The 27,798-nt window shown below is 41.1% G+C and overlaps 1 protein-coding gene across 5 annotated transcripts in view; it reads left to right on the top strand.

Moving 5' to 3' along the window:
• aopep (aminopeptidase O (putative)) overlaps positions 1–27,798 on the top strand; it is a 376,099-nt gene that overhangs the window by 185,600 nt on the left and 162,701 nt on the right. For all 5 annotated transcript variants that reach the window (XM_043713335.2, XM_087997399.1, XM_087997406.1 and 2 more), the window contains exons 9-13: positions 220–327; positions 718–761; positions 2,815–2,875; positions 25,003–25,065; positions 25,396–25,485. In XM_043713335.2, coding sequence (XP_043569270.2) covers positions 220–327; positions 718–761; positions 2,815–2,875; positions 25,003–25,065; positions 25,396–25,485 — 366 coding nt within the window. The remainder of the gene's footprint in view (positions 1–219; positions 328–717; positions 762–2,814; positions 2,876–25,002; positions 25,066–25,395; positions 25,486–27,798) is intronic.

The following is a 27,798-nucleotide window of genomic DNA, read 5'->3' as shown; positions in this document are numbered from 1 at the left end:
ATGCCAAAACAAAAAAATTTACTTGTTCAGTCATTTGAGTGAAACTATACAAGGAAAGATGATGAGAATCAAGATGATGATCAGATTCTGTTTGATGTACTGAAATCTTACTAGGTGTTTAGATAATAGGTATGAATATATATCTTGAAATTACAATCCTGTGATTCATCTATCACGATTAAGATTCTCTTTGATTTTACAATCATTTTTTGTTCACAGGGTTATTTTGTTCTTCATTATCTTGAGAACAGAGTTGGACAAAAAGCATTCCTGAAGTTTTTCAGGCTGTTTGTGGAGAGATTTCATGGACAACTGATACTTTCTCAGGTGAGTTTGATTGGTGAAAATTGTTTTGCAGCAATCCAATTCTGTAAATGTGTGATATGAAATTAATAATCATCAAAGCACATGAATGACAACATATTGTTTTATGTTTTATCCATGGAGGCACGAGACACTTTTTATTCCCTAGTCTGTTTTTCATGATGTTGTAAACACAATTGAAAACTTCCTAATAGTTGGTGGAAGACTGTAGATGAAGTGCCTTATTTCTTCATTTACACACAAACAACAGTGTATTAGTATAAATCTACATCAGAGCTTATATTATGAAGGACAAGTGACACAGATTTAAGCATGATGAAATAAATTGTCTTCATTGCCATGAATTTTGGATTGTAATTACTGTTGTCACAGTTATTGTTATTTCAAAATTAGGATTTCCTGCACATGTTTATGGAGAACTTTTCAGAACTAAGAAGGTATGTAGGAAATGCATTTGATTTGTTCTGTTAAAACATGATTTTCACAATAAGACATTGGGAAGGGAGAAAATTGTATTTGGTGAATGAAAGAAGTTTCCATTATCATTATAATGCCTTTTTATTGACATCTGTTTATTGTTTAACAAATTAATCTTTTCCATTATAAAATAATTTGAATACTTGTTTTGATATGTGCTCTGTATTTTCATAAAGTTACAGAGTGAAACAGCATAGGAGGAGTATGGCCATGTGTCATGAGGCCTGTGTCATCTCTTGAAAAAGACATCCATTTAGTCCCACTCTTTTGCTCCTCCCCATAGTTCTACAATGTTTCTCCTTCGTCCATTTATCTAATTTCATTTTCAAAGTTGTTGTTGTTGTGCTTGTTTCCATTACCTTTTCTGATGGTGAGTTCTAGAACAGCAAAACTTGCTATGTAAAACAATTTTTCTACATGTTGCCTCAGTTGCTTTTGCTCATCAACTTTTAGATCTGAGCCCTATGTTAATGGACCCTTCTGCTCTTAGAAACAGTTTCTTCTTGATGACTCAGTCAAAACCCTTTATGATTTTGAGTTTTTCAGTCAAATTCTCCTCAGTTTTATGTGTTCTATGGAGAGTAATTCCTCTTTCTCTATCCAAAAAGCTGTCATCTTTCGTCCCCAATAACGTTTTCATAAATCTCTTCTGCAGCCTCCCTAAAGTCTCAATATATTTTATAAAGTGCAGTGTCCAAAATTGGCTATAATCTTCTTGGGCCTAACCAGCATTGTATAAATATTTAGCACAACATCTGTGCTTTTGTGTACTCTGGAGCAGGAAAGTCAATGTTTCGGGCCAAAAGCCTTCATCAAGACTCCGAGGAGGAGGAAAGTCAATGTTTTGTGCCGAAATTCTTGAAGGGTCTCAGTCTGAAATGTTGACCTTCCTGGTCTTTGGATGCTATCTGACCTGCTGTGCTCTTACAGCTTCACATCTGTTGATTCCACCTACATGGATTGTCTGGTTTATCACTTTCTACACCCCCTTTAAAATTGTACTAGTTAGTTCATGTCACCTCATCTAATTTTTCCTACCAAAAGTATTCACTTCATCTTTGCATTAAATTTTATCTGCCATGTATAAACATATTTCAGTGTATGTGTTTTAGAAGTCTGCTATTATCCTTTTTACTGTCTACCACATTTCCGAGTTATATGGTGTTTGCCAATTTGAAATTCTTAATTTGCAGAGCTTGAAATTCTGCTTTGTATTCCCAAGTTTAAGCCATAAATATAAAAGAACAGTGACTCAATGTACTGCTAAATTTTTTCGTGTGCACAGATAATTTGTTTGGTGTTGCTTTTAATTTTTTTCATTGGTATTCTGCATGGCAATTTACATGCACTAACTTATGAACAGCTGTGCAGTGATAATTTATCTGTACTCTCATTACCTGCAATATCCCACTTCACAACTTCTTCAAAACATGCAATTAAGTTAGTCCATTCCAATAAAATTTCTCTTCAATAAATATGGGTTTTGCTCTATACGGATCTGGAAGAATCTGAAAGGAATAATCTTATAATGCTTTGAGTATCACCCACTGTGATAATCTCAAGAAGACATGGTAGAAAAATAAAGTAAGATCTAACAGGAGACAGACTCAAGGCCAGACCCTTCTAAGAGTTCTTGTTGAAACTTGGAGCCTATTCTTATAACCTGTGAATAGTTGCTGAGATGCAATAAATTGCAACTTATATTACACTGAGAAACACATCTTGTTAGCCAAAAGGTTAGCTACCCCCTTGCACACCAGACCATGTAAGCCCCTAAAGAACCCACACACTAAAAGAGATGGATGGTAGTGCACACAACTCTTTTCATTTCTCAACCCATAATTTATGAAGTGCCTGTTAATTTTTTCTTGGATTATTGTCTCTGAATATTTCCCCACCACTGAGTAGCCAGTTGTTAGATTTTATAACGAATTCAGAAATTTCTCTGACTTTTTAAAAATATTTGTATCAGTTGATATTTTGCTCAGGTTTCTCCTTTTAATTCATTCATAGTCAGGGGTTGTCCATGGAAGTTATTTTTGAAAACTGGCTGGATGTGGCTGGAATACCAAAGGTAATTTCTCTTTTTTTTATTCCCTCGTAACATCAGTAATATCTAATTTGCTTGTCTTTAGATTCAAACATATTGTTTCTTAACTCTCTTATTTTGTGTATGTAGGTGTTTACAAAAGAGAGTACAAACCAATTCCTGAAAACTAATTTTTGAAAGGTTTTACTTAAAAAAAAGGTCCGTGATATGTCAGCATGTCAGCTACTTTAGGGTTTACCAACAGCTTTATGAAAGCAATCCCTCATCAGAAGAATTAATAAATAATGTTGCAAATTTAAGAAGGCAGTAGTAAATTTACATAATAATATCACCAAAAGGATACCGAAGCATTAGAGGAAGTGCAGTAAAAACTACTAAAATATTACTGGATTTGAGAAGTTGCAACCATTTGAAAAAGAAATAAGACTGAAACTCTTCTCTGGAAAAAAAATTAGAGGGGATTTTTTTGACAGTGGTTAAAATAATAAAGATGTTTGGTAGGATGGACAAGTGTTTTATGTTCCATCTGAAACCAGAACAGGGTTGAAGAAATACAAAATAAGCACAAACACAAATAAAATAGAGGAAGGATTTCTTTAACATGAATTGAATGCGCAGCTTGCTGCCACCGGCTGAAGTAGTCAGTATTGATGCATTTTTGTTGGACTTGATGCTGACATTGAAGAGAAAGGGAATAGATTGATATGAGGTGGGATAATATAACTAAACATGAATCTTGAAGAGTATAAATACCACATGGATCAGTCAGTCAGACGGCCATTTTCTGTGATGTAAATTCTGTGTAATTCTGGCACGGTGGCACAGTGGTTAGCACTGCTGCCTCACAGCACCAGAGACCTGGGTTCAATTCCCAACTCAGGCGACTGACTGTGTGGAGTTTGCACATTCTCCCTGTGTCTGCGTGGGTTTCCTCCGAGTGCTCCGGTTTCCTCCCACAGTCCAAAGATGTGCAGGTCAGGTGAATTGACCATGCTAAATTGCCCATAGTGTTAGGTAAAGAGGTAAATGTAGGGGTTTGGGTGGGTTGCGCTTCGGCGGGTCGGTGTGGATTTGTTGGGCCGAGGGGCCTGTTTCCACATTGTAAGTCTAATCTAATCTAATTAATAACATTGATAATAATAATGCCAAAAACAGCCAAGAAAGGAAAAACTAAGTACAAATTCAGGGTATTCCTATTTACTCTTGGACATTATCGTAGCCTTTTAATGTGGTTATTTTAGCAAAGTTAAACATCTCTGAACTTTGCAAGCAAAATGCAATTTTGAGATTAAGTTTAAATAAAATTTGATGCTGAAAAAGGTTAAGCATTGTCATTATTTCAATACTGTGGCTGATTTACTCAGTGTCCTGCATTTTTCAATGTAATTTAGTTATTGTGACAATTCACAATGGAACACTGGAGCAAAGTTTAGTTTCTCTTTCCATGACAAGAGTTATGTAAAGGGAAACTAAAAGAGTTTTCTGAGTTGATGACTGATGTTGGCTGTGAGATTGTTTTTTAAAATATTTTTGTTAAACAAATATTAAACTTCAGAGGAAAATGTTTTCTCAAATTTGTGGAAGTAAATGTATAGAATCAAAGAAGCGAATCAGAGAATGATTGCAACATGGTTGGAGGACTTGTTGATTATGCACTTTCTGTCTGTTTTGCCATTGTCCTTTTAATTGCATGTGTTTAAATTTTGCTGACAAGTGCACAATGTAAGCATTGTGACACTTACCAAGCATCTTTGGAAGTCTACATGCATTACATTAGCTCATAACCCTTACTAACCCTCTTTTATCTCATCAAAAGTCATTCTACTGATTAAACACAACATGTAGTTATAGCAGAGCATCTTTTGCAATGGCTTTACTTCCTGTTCCCTCACCATTACTTCTAGTGGTCCCCAAAGATTAATCTTTGCCCCCCACTTCCTATTTCACATTGACATGCTGCCTCTCAATGACATCATCCAAATGCCCAGCATTTCTTTTCAAACAAACAGTGACAATACTTTGATCTACCTCAACATCACCTCTCTTGACTTCTTCACTTTGCTAAGCACATTGCGTATTAGAATGGGAATGAGCAGAAATTTCCTTCTATTAAGTTCTGGAGGGATATGGCCAGGAGCAGGCAGTTGGGACTAGTTTAGTTTGGAATTACGTTCAGCATGGACTGATCAGACTGAAGAGTATGTTTCCGTGCTGCATGATTCTACATGTTGGGAACACTGTAAGCATTGTCTTTGATTCATGCTCCAATCCATACCTCAAATTCCATCTCTCTCCCAGGCAATTATCTGAGACTTTACCAGATAGTTCACAATCTCAGTGTTATACTTGACCTTGAGAAAAGATACTTTCGCAGATATGCAATGTAACTAGGACTGTATTTCAATCTATGTAACATTACCTGTTTTGCCCTGCTTCAATTCAGCTGTTATTGAAACCCTCACTTTATGCTTTTGCCACCTGATAGTTCTTATGTAACCATGGGGCTGGTGTCTTACATGCTATGGTCTGTGAACCATTAGAGGTAGGAACAGGAGTAGGCTATTCACCCTGTTGAGTCTGCTGCACCGTTCAATAGAATTATGGTTGATCTAACATGCCTCATGTCCACTTTCTTACCCTTTCCCTGGAACCATCAATTCCCTACTGATCAAGAATCTATCTATCTCAACCTTAAACATAAAGAAGGACTCTTCAACACAGCTCTTTGTGGCAAGGGGGTTCCAAAGATTTTCAACCCTCAGAGACAAGAAACTCCTCCTCATCTCAGTCTTAAATTCTGAGACTATGCTGTTTGAGTCCTACACTCTCCTACGAGGGGAAACATCCTGTCAGCATTTACCCTGTCAAGCCCCTTAAGAATCCTAAATGTTTCAATGAAATCACATCATTCTTCTAAACTCCAGTAAATAGAGTCCTAACCTGTTTCACCTTTACTCATTAGACAATCCCTCCATACCAGCTATCATCCTCGTGAACGTATCTGAATTTCTTCCAAAGAAATTATCTTTTAAATAAGGGGACCACAACTGCTCACAGTACTCCAGAGGCGGTCACCCTAGCACCAAGCAATTTTAAAGTTTATGTGTGACAGGCCTTCTCTTACATTCCAATATCCTTGAAATAAGGGCCAATGTTCTATTAGCCTTCCTGACGACGTATTGCACCTCTGTGCTAGCTTTTGTGTGTTTTATGCAGAGGTACCCCAGGTCCCTCTGTGTTGCAACTTTCTACAGTGTCTCTCCATTGAAATATTATTCTGTTCTTTTGTTCTCCCTTTCAAAATGAACATCTTCGCATTTTCCCACATTATACTCCATTTGCCAACTCTATTGCCCACTTACTTAACCTATCAGTATTTCTCTAAACTGTTTGTATCCCTCTCACAACCTGCCTTTCCACTTATTTTTGTGTCATCTCCAAAACTGGCTACAGTACATTCACTTCCTTCCTCTAAATCATTAATATAAATATTCTAAACAGTTGCGGTCCCAACACTGGCCTCTGCGGAATCCCACTGTTCATAGAGTCATAGAGTTCTACAGCACAGAACCAGGCCCTTTGGCCCAAACAGGTCCATGCAAACCAAAATGTCCAAGCAGCCTAACCCCATTTCCTTACATTTGGCCCATATCCTTCTCATCCTTTCCGATCCATGTATTTGTCCAAATGCCTTTTAAATGGTGTTAATATACCCACCCCAACCACTTCTGCTGGCTCCTCATTCCAATTTCCTACCACCCACTGTGTATTTATTCTTTCTCCTCTGACCTTAAACTGATGCCCCCTAGTCTTCGATTCACCAGCCCTGGGAAAAAGACTGAGTCCATTCACCCTATCCATGCCTCTCATGATATTATACACCTCCATAAGGTCCCCCGACATTTTACTATGCTCTGAAAAGTCCTAGCTTGTCCAACATCTTCCTATAACTTATCCACTGAGTCCAGGCAATATCCTTGTAAATTTCTTCTGTACACTTGCCAGTTTAATAACATCCTTCCCATAATAAGGTGACCAAAACTGAACACAATACAGAACCACCTCGGTTATCTGAACATCGAATATCTGAACATCGAATATCTGAACATCGAATATCTGAACATCGAATATCCGAGCATTGTATATCCGAACGTTTGATTATCCGAATGTTTGATTATCCGAATCTTCGATTATCCGAATCTTCGATTATCCGAACATTGAATATTTGAACATTTGATTATCCAAACAAAATACTCCCCACCCATGTCATTCAAATAATTGAGGTTGCCCTGTACACCAAATGTGGCCTCACCAATGTCCTGTATAACTGCAACATAACTTACCAACTCTTATACTCAATGATCATCGGTTGCCTGAAAAAGAAGCTCTTATTGATGTCCCTGAACCAATTCTGTATCCATGCGAATACACTACCTTCAACACTATGGACTGTTATTTTTAAGGTACCTTGCCGAATGCTGTTTGGAATTCCAAGTACAACTATAAGACCATAAGACATAGGAGTAGAATTTAGGCCATTTAGCCCATCGGGTCTGCTCCACTATTCAATCATGGCTGATGAGTTTCGCATCCCCATTCTCCTGCCTTCTCCTCATAACCCTTGATTCCCTTGACAGTTAAGAACCTATCTATCTCAGTCTTAATTACACTCAATGACCTGGTCTCCACAGCCTTCTGTGGCAGTGAATTCCATCGATTCACCACTCTCTGGCTGAAGGAGTTTCTCCTTATCTCTGTTCTAAAAGGTCTTCCCTTTACTCTAAGGCTGTGTCCTCGGGCCCCAGTCTCTCCTAACAATGGAAACACCTTCCCAACATCCACTCTGTCCAGACTAACCCGTCTACTGGTTCCCCTTTATCCAGTCTGGTTGAAACTTCGTTTAAAAAACTCTTAAAAAATTAGTGAGACATGACTTCCCTTTCATGAAGCTGAAACCGCTTGATTAGATAATGATTTTCCAAATGTTGTGCTAATACTTCCTTAATAATGGATTCCAATAGATAGTAGGCTAATTAGCCTATAGTTACCAGCTTTTTGCCTCCCTTCCATATTGAATAAGGGTGTTATATTCACAGTTTTTCACTTCTCCAGAATCCAACTTGACACCATCAAAAACTCTGTTGCCCATGTCCTCCCTCACACCAAGTTGTGTTCATCTATCATCCCAATGCTCAGTGATATAAATTGGTTTTGATCAATCAATATCTTGATTTTAAAATTCTGATACTTGTTTTTCAATCTATCCCTGGCCTTGCCCACCCTTGCTTTGCAATCTCCTTCAGCTTCATGTCCCTGAGAAATATCTGTGCTTGTGTAATTCTGATACTGCACCTTACACATGAAAGAAGTGAAACTATCACTGTATTCTAACAGATGAAAGGCTTAACAGACAATCAGTTCTTCAATGTATAATTTCAGTTACATCACACTGCAAATTTTTGCTATAAATTCTGTGTTATGATCGAGCCCTCCACAATCACCTGATGAAGGAGCGTCGCTCCGAAAGCTAGTGTGCTTCCAATTAAACCTGTTGGACTATAACCTGGTGTTGTGTGATTTTTAACTTTGCACCTTTAATGGGTGTGATTTTGGATGCCTAGGTACTAAGCTCTGAAATTTCCTTCATGAACTTGTAACACACTACCCTCCCTCAGAACAGCTATTGTCATTTCTGCTCAAAGAACTTTATTCTAGCATTGATCTACTGAATCCCTCAAGACACGCAAACCATGAAGCCTGACAGATGGCACTCTTGTTTTCAGGGACTGACAATTAGGACAATTTTCTATGGTGCAGGGATGATGCCCTTTTGATTACTTACACAACACCAGGTTATAGTCCAATAGGTTTATTTGGAAGTACTGGCTCTCGGAGCGCTGCTCCTTCATCAGGTAGCTGTGGAGAAGGATCATAAGACACAGAATGTATTGCAAAAGATCACAGTGTCATGTCATCGAAATGCAACGTGTTAATGAACCGAAACCTGTACCCATTCTAAAAAAAAAGGCTTAACAGCAATCTAGGTCTGATCAGTATATTGTTTCAGTTGCATGACACTGTAGTCTTTTGGTACAAATTCTGTGTCTTATGATTCTGCTCCACAGCTGATGAAGGAGCAGTGTTTCGAAAGCTAGTGCTTCCAAATAAACCTGTTGGATTATAATCTGGAGTTGTGTGATTTTTTTAGCTTTGTCCACCCCAGTCTGACACCAGCTCCTCCACATCATAAGACCAAAGAAGGTTGACTTGGTTGATACCAGGTATGGAGGGACTGCCTTGTGAAGAGAGTTTAAGGAATTTTGGCCGTTGTTCATTGTAATTTAGAATAATGAGAGGCACACAAGATTCTTCGTAGACTTCATAGGGTGGATACTGAAAGGTTGTTTCCTCTTGTGGTCTAAAGTGAGTACTGCAGATGCTGGACATTAGAGTCAAGAATGTGGTGCTGGAAAAGCACAGTAGGTCAGGCAGCATCCAAGGGGCAGGAAAATTGGCGTTTCGGGCAAACGCCCTTTATCAGGAATGTGGCTTGGAGCCTCTGGGATGGAGAAATAAATGGGGGGGGGGGGGGGAAGAGCTGGGACTGGGGCTGGGGGGAAAGTAGCTGAGAGTGCAATAGGTGGAGGTGGAGGTAAAGGTGATACGTCGGAGAGGAGGGTGGAGCGGATGGGAGGGAAGGAAGATGGACAGATGGGGTGGGTCATGAGGACTGTGCTGAGCTGGAAGGTTAGAACTGGGGTAAGGTGGGGGGGGAGGGGAAATGAAAATGGTGAAATCGATATTGATGCCATGGGTTTGGAGAGTCCCGAGGCGGAAGATGAGGCGTTCTTCCTCCAGGCGTTGGGAGGTAAGGGAGTGGCGATGGAGGAGGTCCAGAACCTGCATGTCCTCGGCAGAGTAGGAGGGGGAGTTAAAATGTTCGGCCACGGGACATTGATTGATGCAGGTGTCCTGGAGATATTCTCTGAAGTGAAGTCCTCTTGTGGGAGAGTATCAGACCAGAGGGTATCATCTCAGAATATGTCTTCACACATTTAAGATAGTGATGAGGACGAATTTTGCTTCTGAGCTTTGTGAACCTGTGGAAGGTTTTATCACAGAGGGAGAAAGTGAGAACTGTAGATGCTGGAGATCAGCGTCGAGAGTGTGGTGCTGGAAAAGCACAGCAGGCCAGGCAGCAGCCAAGGAGCAGGAGAATCATTGTTTTGGGCATAAGGCAGCATTGCTGATGAAGGGCTCCTGCCTGAAATGTCGATTCTCCTGCTCCTCAGATGCTGCCTGACCAGCTGTACTTTTCCAGCACCACACTCTCGAGTTTATTGCAGAAGGCTATTGAGGCTGGGTCGGTAAGTATATTCAAGACAAGAGACAGATTTTTAATCAGTAAGGTACTCAAAGGTTATAGGAAAAAGACAGGAAGACATCAGGGCAGCCATGATCTTGTTGAAAAGCAGAACAGACTCAATACGCTACATTATATGGTCTTAATTTCTTTTCAAAACTGAGCAACTGTGAAGAGATCTCGCAATTTTATTTTTATTCCTTGCTCACCTTGCCTGCAAGTGACAAGCGACGAGCCCCTGAAAATTTTGAAATACGAATCTCATTCAAAGAGACCAACACGAGAATGAAGGCTGTATTCTTTTCCATATCTTGGAAAATGTGGCACACTTACTTATCAGTTTTCACATGATAACACATCTGCACGTAATTGCCATCATATACATAATTCTTCCACATATCAGCAACATTCCTGAATTGTGTGTTGATCATTTCACTGATTTTTGGCAAACTGATTCCTGTTAAGTGCATATTTCATATAGCTGCAAACGTGCCTCAATGGTGCATTAATGTTAATAGGTATTACTTAATTCATGTTATGAAGCAGACTGAGAAGGAACTTCCACGTCTTCTTGACCTTGAAGTTAATGAGAAAGGTGGAAATCAGCCTACACTTTGGATCTCACCCATACAAGTAGTGAAGAAACCCAAAAGCAAGCAAAAATTCTGAATCTGCGTTGGTATATATTCATAAAACTGGCCCTACAAAGACATTTGATACTGATAATCGCCAACTTAATAGAGAGAGTGCATGGTACTAAACATGGGATCTTGATCAGATGGGTCAATGGGCTGAGGAGTGGCAGATGGAGTTTAATTTAGATAAATGTGAGGTACTGCATTTTGGGAAAGCAAATCTTAGCAGGACTTATACACTTAATGGTAAGGTCCTCGGGAGTGTTGCTGAACAAAGAGACCTTGGAGTACATGTTGATAGTTCCTTGAAAGTGGAGTGGCAGCTAGATAGGTTGATGAAGAAGCTATTTGGTATGCTTTCCTTTATTGGTCAGAACATTGAGTATAGAAATTGGGAGGTCATGTTGCAGCTGCACAGGAGATTGGTTAGGCCACTGTTGGAATATTGTGTGCAGTTCTGGTCTCCTCCTATTGGAAAGATGTGAAACTTGAAAGGGGTTAGAAAAAATTTACAAGGATGTTGCCAGGGTTGGATGATTTGAGCTACAGGGGAAGGTTAAATAGATTGGATCTCTTTTCCCTGCAGTATCGGAGGCTGAGGGATGACCTTACAGAGGTTTATAAAATATGAGGGGCATGGATAGGGTAAATAGACAAGGTCTTTTCCCAGGGTGGGGGAGTCCAAACTAGAGGGCATAGGTTTAGGATGAGAGGGGAAAGATGCGAAAGAGACTGAAGAGGCAACTTTTTCATGCAGAGGGTGCTGGGTGTGTAGAATGGGCTGCCAGAGGAGGTGGTGGAGGCTAGTATAATTACAACATTTAAAAGGCATCTGGATGTGTATATGAATAGGACTGGTTTGGAGGGATATGGGCCAGGTGCTGGCAGGTGGGACTTGATTGGGGTGGGATACCTTGCTGGCATGGACGAGTTGGACCAAAGGGTCTGTTTCCATGCTCTACATCTCCAGGTCTATGACTTCTGAAAGCTTGGTTTCAATTTAGAATAGCATCAAATAGAGATTTTCGAAGAATTTTGGAACCTGCAGGAATCACAACTCACGTTACACTTCCTTGATGTCACGGCTCAATAAGATAGAATAGTCTTTATTGTCACATATTCTCAGTGAGTATAATGGAACGTTTATACATCACCAATTACAGCACTAACCTAGATACAAAAGCACCTAGGTACTGCTTCTTTTGTTACAGAAGTAAAATGTCCAGCAGTACAAAAGAAGAGTCAGTACAGCAGACTAAGCTGGCTCTTGCCTTCCCGTCCACACCGGGCCCTGGCTTCACGCCACACCAGTGACATACTACGTTGGGAGGCCACTGCAGGAGACTGGAAGGTCACAATGCCATGCAAAGAAGCTACTGCACCAGGGTAGGTGGTTGCCATGCCACATTGGGTGGCCTAGGCCCATGCACAGGGTCCGGAGGTCACCACGCCAAAGCTGGGAGGCTGCTGCGAGAGGTCAGGAGGTTGCCATTCTATGCAGGGCGGGTGCCCTGCCATACTGGGAGGCCTCTACACCAGGCCAGGAATCATTGCCAGTGGTCAGGAGTCATTGCTTGTTGGAGGCTGAGAAGCGCCAGTAGAGGCTGGGAATTGTCTCTTCTCACCAGAGGCCAGGAGTCATCATTGACGGGAAGAAACAAAGAAGGAAGAGAAGAAGGAAGAAAAAACACTAGGAGGAAAAAAAGAGAAGAGAAAAAAAGAAGAGCGTGTGGAGCGGACAAATTCTGGCTGGAATATCTGACTCTGCCTCCATCTTGCAAAATTGGACTGAATTCAGCAGCTGGGCTGTTTCAACATGGAGCTGAAAATGTGTTGCTGGAAAAGCGCAGTAGGTCAGGCAGCATCCAAGGAGCAGGAGAATCGACGTTTCGGGCATGAGCCCTTCTGCAGGAATGAGGAAAGTGTGTCCAGCAGGCTAAGATAAAAGGTAGGGAGGAGGGACTTGTGGGAGGGGCATTGGAAATGCGATAGGTGGAAGGTGGTCAAGGTGAGGGTGATAGGCCGGAGTGGGGGTGGGGGCGGAGAGGTCAGGAAGAAGATTGCAGGTTAGGAAGGCGGTGCTGAGTTCGAGGGATTTGACTGAGACAAGGTGGGGGGAGGGGAAATAAGGAAACTGGAGAAATCTGAGTTCATCCCTTGTGGTTGGAGGGTTCCTAGGCGGAAGATGAGGCGTTCATCCTCCAACCGTCGTGTTGCTATGGTCTGACGATGGAGGAGTCCAAGAACCTGCATGTCCTTGGTGGAGTGGGAGGGGGATTGACTCTCAACTGCCCCCTGAAATTGCCAGTCAGTTGTATCAATCGCTACAAAGTCTTAAGAAAGAAATGAAAACGTATGGACAACCTAGATCGACCTAGTGGTGCATATATGGAATGAGCTACCAGAGAAAGTGGTGGAGGCTGGTACAATACAACATTTAAAAGGCATCTGGATAGCTACATGAATAGGCTTAGAGGGATATGAGGCAAATGTACTGGTTTAATTTAGGATATCTGATCAGTATAGAGGAGATGGACCAAAGGGTCTGTTTCCGTGTTATGCAACTCTGACTCTATTAGTCATCTGATGAATCAGTATTCTGCCATGTTGAAAAACATTTGGAGGAAGAACTGGGGGTTGCAAGGGCACAAGATGTATTCTGGGTGGGAGATGTCAATGTCCACCAGTAAGGGTGGCTCAACACAGTACTTCTTATCAAGTTGGTCAGGTCCTAAAGAACATAGCTACTTGGTTGGGTCTGCAGCAAGTGGTGTGAGGCAAGCAAAAAGAGGGAACAATGTACTTGATCTCATCCTTAGCAATCTGCTGACTGCAGATGCATCTGTACATGAAGGTAAGAGTGACCACCACACAGAATCCTGACTCCATATTGAGAATATCCTCGCATTGTGTTGTGTGGCATCACTGTGCTAAATGGGACACACTTCAAACACATCCAGCAACTCTACTCGGCATCTATGAGGTGCTGTGGGCCATCAACAACAGCAGATTTGTACTCCAGCACGATCTACAACTCATGGCCTGGCATAGTCCCCACTCAACTGTTGCCATTGAGCCAGGGAATCAACTTTAGTTCAATCAAGAGTTTAGAAGGGCATACCAGGAACAACACCAAGAATACTTAAATGTGATGTGTTAACTTGATGAAGCTATGAAATAAGACTACTTGCGTGTTAAACAGCATAAGTAGCATGTGATAGACAGAGTTAAGTGATCGCACAATCAGTGGATCAGATCACAGCTTTGCAGTCCTGCCACATCCACTTGTGGTGATGGCAAATTTAAACAACTCACTGGAAGGTGTGGCTCCAAAAGTATCCCATCCTCAATGATGGAAGAGCCGAGCACATCAGTGCAAAAGGTAAGTCTGAAGCACTCACAGCAATCATCAACCAGCAATTTCAAGTGGATGATCCACCTCACCACTCTCAACATTCTGGGGTTATCATATGACCAGAAACGCAATTAGACTTGCCATGTAAATACTGTGGCAGGGAACTCACCTCCTGATTTCCTGTTATAGATTTGTAATGGAGGAATGTGCTGATAATCAAACCACCTCACCATCTTTCAGTGGTCCCCACACCACAGATGCCAACCTTCAGCCAATTTGGTTCAGTCTCTGTGATATCAAGAAACAGTTGAACACACTGGATACTGCAAAGGCTATGGGCCCTGATAATATTCTGACAATAGTACTGAAAACTTGTGCTGCAGAACTTGCTGCTCCCCTAGCCAAGCTCTTCCAGTTACAATACTGGCATCTGCTCAACAATGTGGAAAATTGCCCAGGTATGTCTGGTATACAAAAAAACAGGTCAATCGAACCTAGCCAATTACTGTCCCATCAGTTACCTCTTAATCAACAGTATTAAAAGGAGTCAGCAAGTAGGTCCTGCTCAGCAACGTCTGAGTTGGGTTCCAACAGCTCCTGGCCTTATTACAGCCGTGGTTCAAAAATGGACAAAAGAGCTAAATTTAAAAAGTGCAGTGAGAGTGACAACCCTTGACATTAGGTGACTATCAACCAAGCTTGGCATCAAGGAATCCTAGCACACCTGCAATTGGTTGGAGTCATACCTGGCACTTAAGAAGATGGTCATAGTTCTTGGAGGTCAGTCATCTCAGCTCCAGGACATCTCTGCAGGATGGTGTCCTGGGCCCAATTATTTTTCAGTTGCTTCATCCTTCCCTCCATCATAAGGTCAGAAGTAGGGTATTTACCGATGATTGCACAATATCAGGACCATTCGTAACTGCTCAGATACTGAAGTAGTCCATGTTTGAATGCAACAAGATCTGGACAATTTGCAGGCTTGGGCTGACAAGTAACATTTACACCATACAAATGCTGGGCAATAAATATCTACAATAAGAGACAATCTAACCACCATATTTTGATATTCAATAGCATTACTATCACTGAATCCCCCACTGTCAACAGTTTGGGGTTATCATGTGACCAGAAACTCCATTAGACTCACCATGTAAATACTGTGACAGGGAACTCATGTTCTGATATCCTGTTATGAATTTGTAATGGAGGAATGTGCTGATAATCAAATCCCAATATTCCACTGGTCACACCATTATTATAACTTTATTGATGCAATGCCAAAATGACCAAGTCCACTTTTGTTCTGCTGACAAGAGTAAAAGAAACATTGAACAGTCTTTTTTGAACTCAAAGTAGTCTGTTTATTGTGAACAAAAGGTATTCTTGAAACAAATAACAAACATGAATTACATCTAACCTATGATCTGGAATTAAAACTATTTTCTTCTTAATCCTACACATATACATCCCAGAAACAACTCCAGTCTCTACAGAGATGATGGTTTTTTTAAAAAAAAAGGTTAACAGAGAGAAAGGAACTCTTGTGGACAAAGGTTGGGTGAAATGAGAGAACTTGCCATGTCTGCTGAATTTCCTGCCAATGAAGCTGAATTACTGGCTGTAGCTTGATGATAATTGTCCTATTCTGATTCTAATCAACTTGAAATCATGGTATTGAGAAACGGTCATAATGCACAACTTCATTTTTTTTCTCCTTGGACTTCTAAGAAATAGGATTCCAGGAAAGAGACTCTGGTTCTGAGCTGACTTCACTATTCTCTGACTGCTGGGTCTGCAAAACAGAATTCTCATACCGTTAGCATAGACCCCTAGGCTTCTCAAAGTAAGGTTTCCTTGCAGTGATTACTGCAATAAATCCCATTTCTTACCTCCTTGAAAGTTATGCTTATCTGTTCCTCCAAAGTCACATGTTATCAAGAAAAACACCAGGTGGCTTATAGCACACAGTAAACTATTAATTTATTTCCAAGAAATTCTCAATCCAGAGACTGCCTAAATAGTTCAAAATCTTCCAGCATTTCCTAGCTTGTCTTTAAATATAGATATTATTCCCTAAATACTACTAGTATTTCACAATATTTGGAATAAGAATAACTGCATTGCCATTCCACACTCATTGAGGGAATGTATTGTCAGAGATAGCTCATGTAAGTCACCAAAGAATCGTCAAACCTAAAATATCCTCAAGGAAATGGTTTCCAGTAATTGACAGCATGGTAAAGCCCTAAAGTTAATCAGTGTTTGCTATGTGAAGCTGCCACGACGCCAAATCCTTGTGATCTTTTCAAGCTGTCTGAACTCCTTCCAGAACCATATTTGAATCCGGCATTATATTTGTGGGTTTGCACCCGGGTAAAAACCGACTTGTTGTCTCAGATGACTATAGTAGCCTCCCCAATGTCTACTTCAATGAAATCAGTGACCCCAAAGCTTGACCAGATTTTTGCCTTGTTTAGAATCCCACAAATGGTAAGATATGATGACAGATCCTCATTCAATAGCGATGAATTAAGTAAATTTGTGAACTATAATGGTTTCATTTGCTGAAAAGTCACATTACATCGGCTTCAAGATAATAGAGAAGTTGAGAGATTTATGTGTATCTTGAAAAAAAAATGTACAGATGCAGCTGAGAGAAAGACATGAAAGCACAAGTTGTATCATTTTCTTCACAATTACAGAGCAACTCCTATTTGACTATGAGAAAACCTCATTGTTACTCTCACAATTGCACATCATTCATTTCTTGCTGAGCTTCTGCTTGGAGCTTTCTATCAACACTTAAGTGATCAAGAACAAAAGGATCGAATGAGAGCAAATGTGGAATAAACCACGTAAGTTAGAGCTACACCACTAATGCTAGGAGATAAAGTGTTTGTCAACTGAGTTGTTGGAAAGCAAACAACACCATATCAGGTCCAACTATTGTTGTCATCAACAACAAAAGAATAATTGCTAAGTAGGCTTCACAAATCATTGTCAAAAGTGCATTGTGCTTGAAAACACTGAAAATTTAATGAGGAAACATTGAATCTGATTCAGACATTGATATTTCCAATGACAAAGGGGTTGAATGAGACCACACCTGATGTTAGATGATGCCCTACTCATGAGAAAAATTATCTATTATACTCATGATTATGCTACAAAACTGTTTTCAGTTGGTGAATGAATCTTTCATCCCATTGTATATAACTGAGTGGATTGTTAAAATATTGCGAAGGTTAGAATATATAATAAGCTGAGTGTTCCTGTGATCCGAAGGTTATAGTTTATATTTTGGAGATTAATTGTTGAAGCATGCTTTCATGTTTTGAAAATTGCCATGTTAATTTTGTTCACTTAATGATCATTGAACCTGGAAAGGAATGATTGAGAGAGCTTAATGACATCAAACAAAATTGCACCAGCAAAGGGGGCTTGCAAGTAGAAAGAGTATGAAGAAGCTGTTTTAATAAGTGCTCATGCACTTTTAATTTTAATGTGTTTTTGGCTGTTTCAAGTCCCAAGGATCTCTCCCAATTTTTTGGTTTTTACTATCGACTGTTTTGAAATTGGTACCTTCTTTTCAACGTGCAACAGATGCTTGCCAATGGTACAGCCTGTTGTGCTGGCAGCACTTGTCAAAATTGTTTCCTGTATTTTGATCTCCAGAATATGCTGCGTAGAGTGACTCTAACTTTGCTTATTCCTTAACTGTATGCTGAGGATTGTGATCAAATACATGACTGGTGAATGAAAATCTGGGACATCTTTGATTTCATATCTGATGAAGGAAGTGTACTTGTACAAAAGTGGGTCTGTAATACAAACACATCACTGTCTTTGTTAGTGTTCCTCAGATTGCTACTATTTTTATTCATTCAAGGCATGTGTGCTTTCGGCTTCACCAGCACTTATTGCTCATCACTCATTGCCCTTGTGGTGATGGCGCTACCATGCATTTGCTGCCTTTGCCCTTCTACATGGTGATGGTTGTGTGTTTCTAAGATACCTTGTTGAATTTCTGAAATTCATCTTTTAAATGGTACACATTGCTGCAATTATGCTTTGGTGGTGGAGAGAATAAATGCTTATAGATTGTGGTGCCAATCAGCAGACTGCTTTGTCCCAGATGACGTAAAGTTTCCTGAGTGTTAGTTAAACTGTTGGACCTATACTCTCACATGCAAGTGAAACAATTTTCTGTAACACCGCTGACTTCTGCCTTGTAGATGTTGGGTAGGCTTTGGAGAGTATTGAGTTACTTGCTGCAGGATTCCTAGTCCCTGACTGCTTTTGTAGCCACTGTATTTAGTGGCTAGTCCAGATCATTTTCTGGTCAGCGGTAATCCCAGGATGTTGAGCAGAAGGGCTTCAACTATGATTAGATTCTTTCTTGTGGGAGGTGGTCAATGTCTGGCACTGCCACACGTCAGCCCAAGTGTTGGTATGATCCAGATCTTACTGCATTTTGTCTTTCCTTCAGAGGATTTATGAGTGGCATTGAACAGTATGCAGTTATTCACAGATATCCCCAAATCTGACCTTAAGGTGGAGGGAACCTCATTGATGAAAGACCTGTAGATGGTTGGACCTAGGATACTACCTTGAAGAACTCCTGTAAAGATGTTCTGGAGTTGAGATGACTGACCTCCAACAACCACAATCGTCTTTCTTTGTATGTATGACCCTGAGCAGTGGAGAGTTTTCTCTCGATTCCCATTGACTCTAGTTTTGTTCAGGTTCCTTGGTGGCACACCTACACAATGCTGTCTTGATGTCAAGGCCAGTCACTCTCACCTCACCTCTAGGATTCAGCTCTTATGTCCATGTTTGAACAAAGGGTGAAAGAGGTCAGGAGCTGAGCAGTCCTGGTACAGCCCAATTTAAGTCAAGATTAGAGCGGTGCTGGAAAAGCACAGTAGGTCAGGCAGCATCCGAGGAGCTGGAAATTCGATGTTTTGGGCAAAAGTCCTTCATCAGGAATGAGGGCTGATGAAGGGCTTTTGCCCGAAACATTAATTTTCCAGCTCCTCGGATGGTGCCTGACCTGCTGTGCTTTTCCAGCATCACTCTAATCTCCAGCATCTGCAGCACCCTCTTCCGCACAGCCCAATTTAAGCACATGAGCCAGTTATTTCTGAGGAGGTACTGCTTGATAGCATTGTTGATCATCCCTTCCATCACTTTACTGAGAGTTGGCTGTTAGGCATAATTGGCTGGGTGGATTTTTGGGCAATTTTTTTATATTGTTGGGTAGATGCCTGCATTGTACTTATACTGGAACAGCTTTGGTATGGGCGCAGTTATTTCACTACATTTACTGGAATGTTACCAAGGTCCATAGCATTTGCAGTTTCTAGTACCTTCAGCTATTTCATGATATCATGAAAAATTAAGCAAATTGGCTGAGGGCTGGCATCCGTGATGGTGGGGACCTGTGAAGGAGACTGAAATGGATCATCCCCTTCTGACTGAAACTTCTTTCAAATGGTTCAGGCTTATCTAATGGACTGATGTGCTGGGCTACCCTATCGTTGAGAATGATAATGTTTGTGGAGCCTTTTCCTCCAGTGAGTTTTATAATTTCTCACACCATTTCCGACTGGATGTGGCAGGACTGCAGAGAGAAGACTTCATCTATTGGCTGTAAAACTGCTTAGCTCTGTCTATCCCATGCTGCTTATGCTTTATTGGTTTGCAAGTAGTCCTGTGTTATCCATTTTACCAGGTTGACAACTCATTTAGGGGTGTGCATGGTGCTGCTCCTGGTATACCCTCCTGACCTCTTTATTGAATCAGAGTTAATCCTCAGACTTGATGCTAATGGTAGATTGGGGGATATGGTGGGCTTGCAGATTATGTTGGAGTACAGTGGTGATGGTGATGGACCACAGCCAACAGATGCCCAGTCTTGAGTTGCTAAATTTATTTGAAATCAATTCCATTTAGCAAAATGACAGTCCCACACAACACAATGGAGGTTATTCACAATGTGAATGACTTTTTCTCCACAAGTAGTGCGTTATGGTCTGTGCTGCTGATGCTGTCATGAACAAATGCTTTTTCGACAAGCAGATTGGTGTGGATGAAGTGTTATTTTCCCCTCTTATTGGTTTTTCACTACCTACCACAGACCTAGTATTGTAATTCTACATCTGTTTAGGCCTCGACCAGCTTAGTCAGTAGACGTGCTGCTGAGACACTTTTGGTGATGAAGTTCTCCACTCAAAATACATTCCCTGCCCTTGCCACACTCAGGTTTTCCTCTGAGTTGCATTCAGCATGAAGAAATAGTGATTTATCAGCCGAGGGGTTGCAGTACATGGTAGTCAGCAGGAGATTTTATGGCCATGTTTGACCCGACTTTATAGGGTCCAAAGTTGATGGTGGGCCTTCCCAGACAATTCGTCCTAACTGCCTCAGGACTAACCACAGACATATATTACAAGCCCACCGACTCCCACAACTACCTAGACTACACCTCCTCCCACCTTACCTCCTGTAAAAACCCATCCCTTATTCCCAATTCCTCCACCTCCGCTGCACCTGTTCGCAGGATGACCAATTCCACCTCAGAAAGTTCCAGATCGCCTCCTTCTTCCATGATCGCAACTTCCCTTCCCACTGTTTGACGATGCCCTTCAGTACATCTCCTCCACTTCACGCACCACTGCCCTTGACCCCATCCCTCCCAACGCAACAAGGGCAGACCCCCTGGTTCTCACCTTCCATTGCACCAACCTCTGCATTCAACGCATCATCCTCTGGTGCTTCTGCCACCTCCAAACGGACCCCACCGCCAGACAGATATTTCTCACCCCCCCCCCCCCCCCCCCCCCCCATCAGCGGTTCAAAAAGACCATTCCCTATGTGACTCCCTCGTCAGGTCCACACCCCACACCAGCCCACACACCATTCCTGGCACCTTTCCCTGCCACCACAGGAAGTGCAAAACCTGCGCCCGTACCACTCCCCTGACCTCCATCCAAGGTCCCAAGGGATCCTTTCACATCCATCAGAAATTCACCTGTACATCTACCAATGTCATCTACTGCATCCGTTGCACCCGGTGTGGTCTCCTCTACATTGGGGAGACAAGGACGCCTTCTTGCGGATCGTTTCAGAGAACATTTCTGGGACACCCACGCCCACTGCTCCGTGACTGAACATTTCAACTCCCCCTCCTAGTACATCAAGGACATGCAGGCCCTGGGCCTCCTCCACCGCCAAGCTGTTACCACCCGACACCTGGAGGAGGAACACCTCATATCCTGCAACCACGTGGAATAAATGTGGATTTCAATAGCTTCCTCATTTCCCCTCGCCCCACATTATCTCAGTCCCAAGCCTCCAACTCGGCACCGCCCTCCGGACCCACCCATCACTGCCCCCTCTGACCTATGACCTTCTCCCTCACCTTCATCCACCTATTGCTTTCCCAGCTACCTCCCCATACCCCACAACTCCCCCCAACCTCACCCCCCCTTCCATTTATCTCTCAGCCCTGACCCACAAACCTCATGCCCAAAACGTCGATTCTCCTGCTCCTCGGATGATGCCTGACCTGCTGAGCCTTTCCAGCACCACACTTTCGTCCCTGCTGCCTCAGGACAGATGGGCCTGTCCTGGGATGTTGATTGTGTTGTCAGGGACTTTGTCTGCTGGATATGATATCATCAATAGGACTATATGTGGCTAATGGTTGACTACTGTGTCTTGCAGCTGTGCAGTTTTGGTATGAGCACCCAGATGTTAGTAGAGGTGATTTTGTGTGGTTGACCAGGCTGGGTTTGGTGTTTTTATTTTATTTTATTTCCAGTGCTTAGATGGATACCACCTGTGCCATCTGGATTCATTTATTTTTTGTGGGCTTTTAACAGTTGGATACATTTGAGTGGCTCATTGGTCCATTCCAGAGGGCATTTAAAAATGAACTGTGGGTCTACAGTCATGCCTATGCCAGATTAGGTAAGGAAGGAAGATTACCTTGTCTAAAGGACATTAGTGAACCAAATAGTTTTAAATAATCATCAATAGATTCGTAGTCATCATTAGACTTTAGATTTCTGATTTTCTTTAAAATTCAAATGCCTCCACCTGAGAAATATCAGGTGAAGTGCACAGGCCATTTGTTGTGAAGTTTAACTTATCAGAGATAAAATGAGGCAGAGGGTGGATGGAATGACTATTTTATCATGCAATGAGATACAAGACCATACATGAGTGCATTGTTACTGGTGATTCAACTGGGCCACATTAAAGTCGTACTCTTGATTACTTCTAGTACTTGATGGTGAAGGTTCAGTGCCACTGGGACTTCAATATTTGCCAGATAATGACCGAGATGTATTTGAAGCTTCTGTTCCTTCCTTGTTAGCTCATTAAAAAAGGCACAAAATGCTACAATTAATGATCCCTAGCTTCCACCCAGCGACCCGGGTTCAATTCCAGCCTTGGGCGACCTGTCTTTGTGGAGTTTGCATATTCTTCCCTCGTATGCGTGGGTTTCCTCTGGGTGTTCTGGTTTCCTCCCACAATCCAAAGATGTGCAGCTTAGGTGAATTGGCCATGCTAAATTGCCCATAGTGTTGAGGAATGTGTAGGCTAGATGTATTAGTCAGGGGCAAAGAAAGAGTAGGGGAATGGGTCTGGGTGGGTTAATCTTTGGAGGTTCGTGTGGATTTATTGAGCTGAAGGGCCTGTTTCCACACTGTCGGGAATCTAAAAAAAATCAAAGGACTTTTGTTTTATAAAAGAACAGTTGGACAAAACCATACTTCTGTGACAAAGCTTTCTTGTCAACTCTCTGATTCTCAATGAGGAATTACTGTTGTGTGAAACTGGGCATTCAATTAGTCTATAATTCCCAACAGTGACACTTCAGCAAAACACATTACAGTGACGTTTTCAAGGTCCTATAGTTGTTCCAGAATGCCACATGTGCAGGTCTAATTCTAATGACTCGGAGTAATACACATTAGGAAGGAACATTCTAGTCGAGGTGGTTTCAAACATCTGGGTAGTACAATATGGTACACAAAAAAGAATGAAAGTGTTGTAAGGTGTGTTAACATTGATCTGATTGCAGATTATTCAAAATAGTCCGATTGTTTTGTACAACTGCCAATTTCACAGTATTAATGGCTCTTGTGCTTTCTACTGTTATGTTCAGAAATCTACTTTTAAACCTGTCTTTTTTTTGTTTCTCTACTTTACGAAGTTTCTAAAGCCTACCCTTTGACTAGATTTTTGGTCGCCCGTGCTAATATTCTTGTTTGCATTTCCATATCAAATGTCATTTGATAACACTGCTGCAAATCGCTTGAGACCTCGTCTGCTAGATTAAAGGCTCAATATGAATGCAAGCTGCTTTCGTTGGAAAAACTTACAGTATAATAAATCGGATGCAATTTACTCCATTGTTAAGAACCCTGCTTCTATTGATGAACTTTCAATAGCTATTAGCCTATTTCATCAAATAAGATTACCACGGGCAAAAGGCTGATTCTTTTGATTGCAAGACATGTAATTTCAAAGTGATGATTGTAATCTGAGCAAAATAAATGCATATAATTGAAATCAAAACTGAAATGTTAAACGGAGAATAGCTTTGTTTGGCGTTTCAGTGGGCACACCGCGTTCGGACGCTGTATTGAAGATTAACTGTGTCGCTTGATTGCAAAGTCGGAAAATAATTTCTTGTACAGTATTTATATTAACTTGCTATGAATGCATTGCTGCCAAAAAGTATTCCGTCATTGTGTAGCCTGACAGTGGTTAGCTGGGACAGTACATCTCAGTTATGTTTGGTATCCGAGGGACAATGAAGCTTTTTCTGGCTGAATGATCAATGTTGGATCAAGTTCACTTTCACATTCCCAGCTCCCACTCACCGCCCACCTACACACGGGGCGGCACCGCACTAAAAGAACAAAAAAAGCATTTTTTTTTGTCCTTGTCGGGTGAGTCGGCTTTGTTTTTGTTGGAGCTTCGCCTTCAGGCGGCATCGGAGGAGTTACATGTTGGCAGTCGGAGGCGCCCCTTCCCTCTGTGTGGAACCTTGTGTCGGCGGGAGGAGAACGCTCGCGCCTCCGTTTATCCGCGAGCGACCACGTGCAGCACAAACCCAAACCAATCCTGCTCAGCCGAAGGGACAGTGCTGGCACGCAAGTGACAGTGTCATTTTTTTTATTAAAGCAGCAGGGATAGCGAGACAAAATATGGGAATCATTACTTCTTGCTTCTATCATAAACTTCAAAATATTCCGCAAGGAGGCGTCGCAAGTCGCTTTCACGGTACTTCGTTATGGCTGTGCAGGAGAAGGACTTGAACTTGGGCTGGAGCAGTAAGGGTAGTGGGAATGATGCTGGAGGAGAGGAAGCATGCACTGGAGACAGAGCGGAGGGCGTGGGCTTGGATGGTGGATGTAGGCTGGAGGAAAGCAGTGCTAGTTTAGGTATGGTATGAGAGACTGTGTGGGTGTGGACTGGATCATGGGGTGGTGGGTAGAGGCTGGGAGGAGAGGTATAGTGGTTGTGGGCTGGCAAGGGAGCGGTAGTGGATATGGGCTGGGTGGAAGGGGGAGGTGAGAAGGCAGACTGAGAGCAACACCCTGATGGACAAAGCAAGGTAATGGTGTTCTGCTGTAATTACTTATGGTCTGAAGGTGAAATTCAAATCAAAAAGCATAATCAGTAGTGAATTTAATTATAATTGAAAAGTAAGCTAAAGTTCTTGTTCCTTGAGATTTGATAATGTAGAATTTCTGATTTCCTTTCTTCCTTTTAGCCTCTTTTGGATGAAACACTGAAGTGGACAAAAAACCGACTGGTCTGTGAAGTACAGAGTGAGGTGAGGAGGATATTGTTTAATAAGTGGTTCTCAGTTATAACTTGGAAGTTTGGTAAACTACTTTCATGCATTTCAAACATTGTTTTGTTTTCTGTTTTTCTTTTAAAAATATACTAATTCATTTGGAAGATGTTTAACAAGGAAAAAACAAACTTAGCATGCTGCTATTCTGCATTGATAAACTAAGTCTATTCAACATTGTTTTTAAATAATTTTCTGTTAGAAATATTTAGACTAGTGGGAAGTTTGAAGAACACATTGCCTCAGTGCCAAAATGTGTACTCAATAAAATGCATAATTTTCTGTAACTGAAATTATTATTAACTTTAGGTTACAAAATGGATCAAGATCAATAAAAAAGATCGAAAAGGCTCCTGTAAAAGAAAACGGAGCCAGAAGGATGAGGTGACATTCAAAGAAGTAAGTTTGTGAAAGTTACTAAGAAGTATCCTAGAGCTGAATTCTGAAATATAGTTTTTTTTGTTGAAGTGCTAATGCTTATTTTCAAAGAATTGAAGTGGATCAGTGAAAAAACAATGTGCTTGAAGTTGGGAGCAATGCAAAATATAACAGGAGTTGAAAATGCAATTTTCATTATTGTTCCAGCATTTTTCAAACCTCTTACTGCATAACTTGATAAAATCAATTATTTTTTGATTCAGTTTGCAAACTTGAAATTGATGCAACAGAAAATGTTGGACCGGGTTGGTGACATCTTTCCAAAATGATGGATTTAGAATCATGCCATGTCCATGTCCATGTTGGTCCTCTGCAGGAGCAATTCATATATGCCACTCTCCAGTTCTATCCCTATGCTCTTGCAACAACTTCTTTGCAACAATTAACAGGCCAATTTCAAATTGAATGTCTTGATTAAACCTGGCTCTACCATACTCTCTGGCAGTAGTTTCCAGATTTTGACCAAAGACTGAATTAAGAAATAATCCTCATGTTACTATTACTAATTTTGACAATTCCTAAATGTTTATTCTTGATGCTTTTATTTTGTGCTTGATGCTTTCATTCAGCAAAACAAATCATTTAAGGATAGGGTAACTTCATGTGCTGAACTGTTGCTCATGGCTGTAGAGAAAAATTAAAACAGAGGCAGGTTCTGCCACAAGTGCTGCTTTTGAAGTGGTCATCAGTGGGTGGTGACTGTAGCCAACCCACTGCAGCCACTGATCATCATGGAATCCTACAGATGATGTTTCTAGTTTGCTCTTTTGTTAACTAGTGTCTTCCACATGTGAGATTTGATATTTAGAATCTTCATTTCAGGAATCCTTAAAGCAAAGATTTTAACATTTTACTGGTAAATTCACTCTGGTTTTCTTACCATGCAGAAACTGTTTCTGTTGTCTTTGACAACTTTACAGGTCTTTTGATGAATAACAAATACTTAAGAGTTTTGTCTTTTAATGGTGGCCACATTTATGATTTTGGCTGTTCATGATATAAGATAGATCTTGTTAAGCTTCTTTGCTTGATAGCTGTATGTCATCCATGTTTTAAAGTCATACAACAAGGTGCTGTAAATAAACATGTTGTTTCGAAGAGTTGGCTTGATTGTATTCCATACAAATCTTGAGAGTTAGCAAAAGACAGTAGCCATTTTTTCTATTTGCGTATCGGGTTCTGCATCAAGACACAGATGGTCACTATGGAGCCAAAATAGCAGAATTTGCTGACCTCTTAGTGTGATCAGAAGTGGAGGGGTGACACCCTGTCTTATGATCATGGTTTTCTTGGTGCTTATAGTCAAGGAGAACATGTTATAAACGTAAGGGAGAATCAATGAGTTTTTGGACAAGTGTTGCTTGTAGCCTGCAATTTTGACATTGTGTGGTAAACCTGCTTGTTATGTTACTGTTTTTATTGTGCTACCTTGTATTTCTGCTCATAGGCGATTGCAATTATACATGTTTTCTAATAAGTCTGTTCAAAGATTTTATTGTGCACATCTGAAGCAGTTGGGATTGACCCTGGGAATCCCAGTCCTGAGGTATGGACACTACCACTATGTCTCTAAAGCTCTCTTGTTCATGAAAAAATTGAATTAAAGGCAAAGAAACAGTATTTTATACCAATTGTTCTGCCTTATTTCCTTTCCTGTCATCCTTAGATAGGATTTCATAGGTACCAAATGCCTTTTCCAATTTTGTAAATCTAGGCAATGCAGGCTCTTTGAGCATAGAACACCTTTCTGGTTAAGCCTCATATTATTTTCATCCAATACTGGCACCACTGCATTTTCCAGTAATGGTGATTGGTCAGATTGGTTTTGAACTTTTCCAGAAAATATAGCATTATCTTGTCTGCAGATGAGCAGCATTGAATAAAGTAATTAGGGAACTGAATTATATTGCAGTCTTTTAACTAGACTTCAGCATGAATACTATATTTACTATTGGTTCCAAGAAATGAATAAGGCACTCAAACCTCAGAGGCAATGCAAAGAAGGACCACATTGTTAATTCCTGGGACCAGTGGACTAAACTATGCAAAAAGGTGGAAACGTTTAGGCAGTTCAATCTTGAAAGGATATAAATAAATGGGAACATGATGAATATGTATATGGCAGCTACTGATAGAACCTATAAATATGGAAAAGTACATAGATATCTGTGTGGAGTTTGCACATTCTCCCCATGTCTGCATGGATTTCCGCTGAGTGCTTCAGCTTCCTCCCACAGCCCAAAGATGTGAACATTAGGTGGATTGACCATGCTA

The sequence above is a fragment of the Chiloscyllium plagiosum genome, unplaced genomic scaffold, assembly GCF_037043375.1.
Source record: "Chiloscyllium plagiosum isolate Xiang-an unplaced genomic scaffold, Cpla_swu_hap1 HiC_scaffold_2, whole genome shotgun sequence".
Taxonomy (NCBI): Eukaryota; Metazoa; Chordata; class Chondrichthyes; order Orectolobiformes; family Hemiscylliidae; genus Chiloscyllium; species Chiloscyllium plagiosum.
The sequence above is the reverse complement of the archived record's forward strand: the minus strand, read 5'-3'. Positions and strand labels throughout refer to the sequence as shown.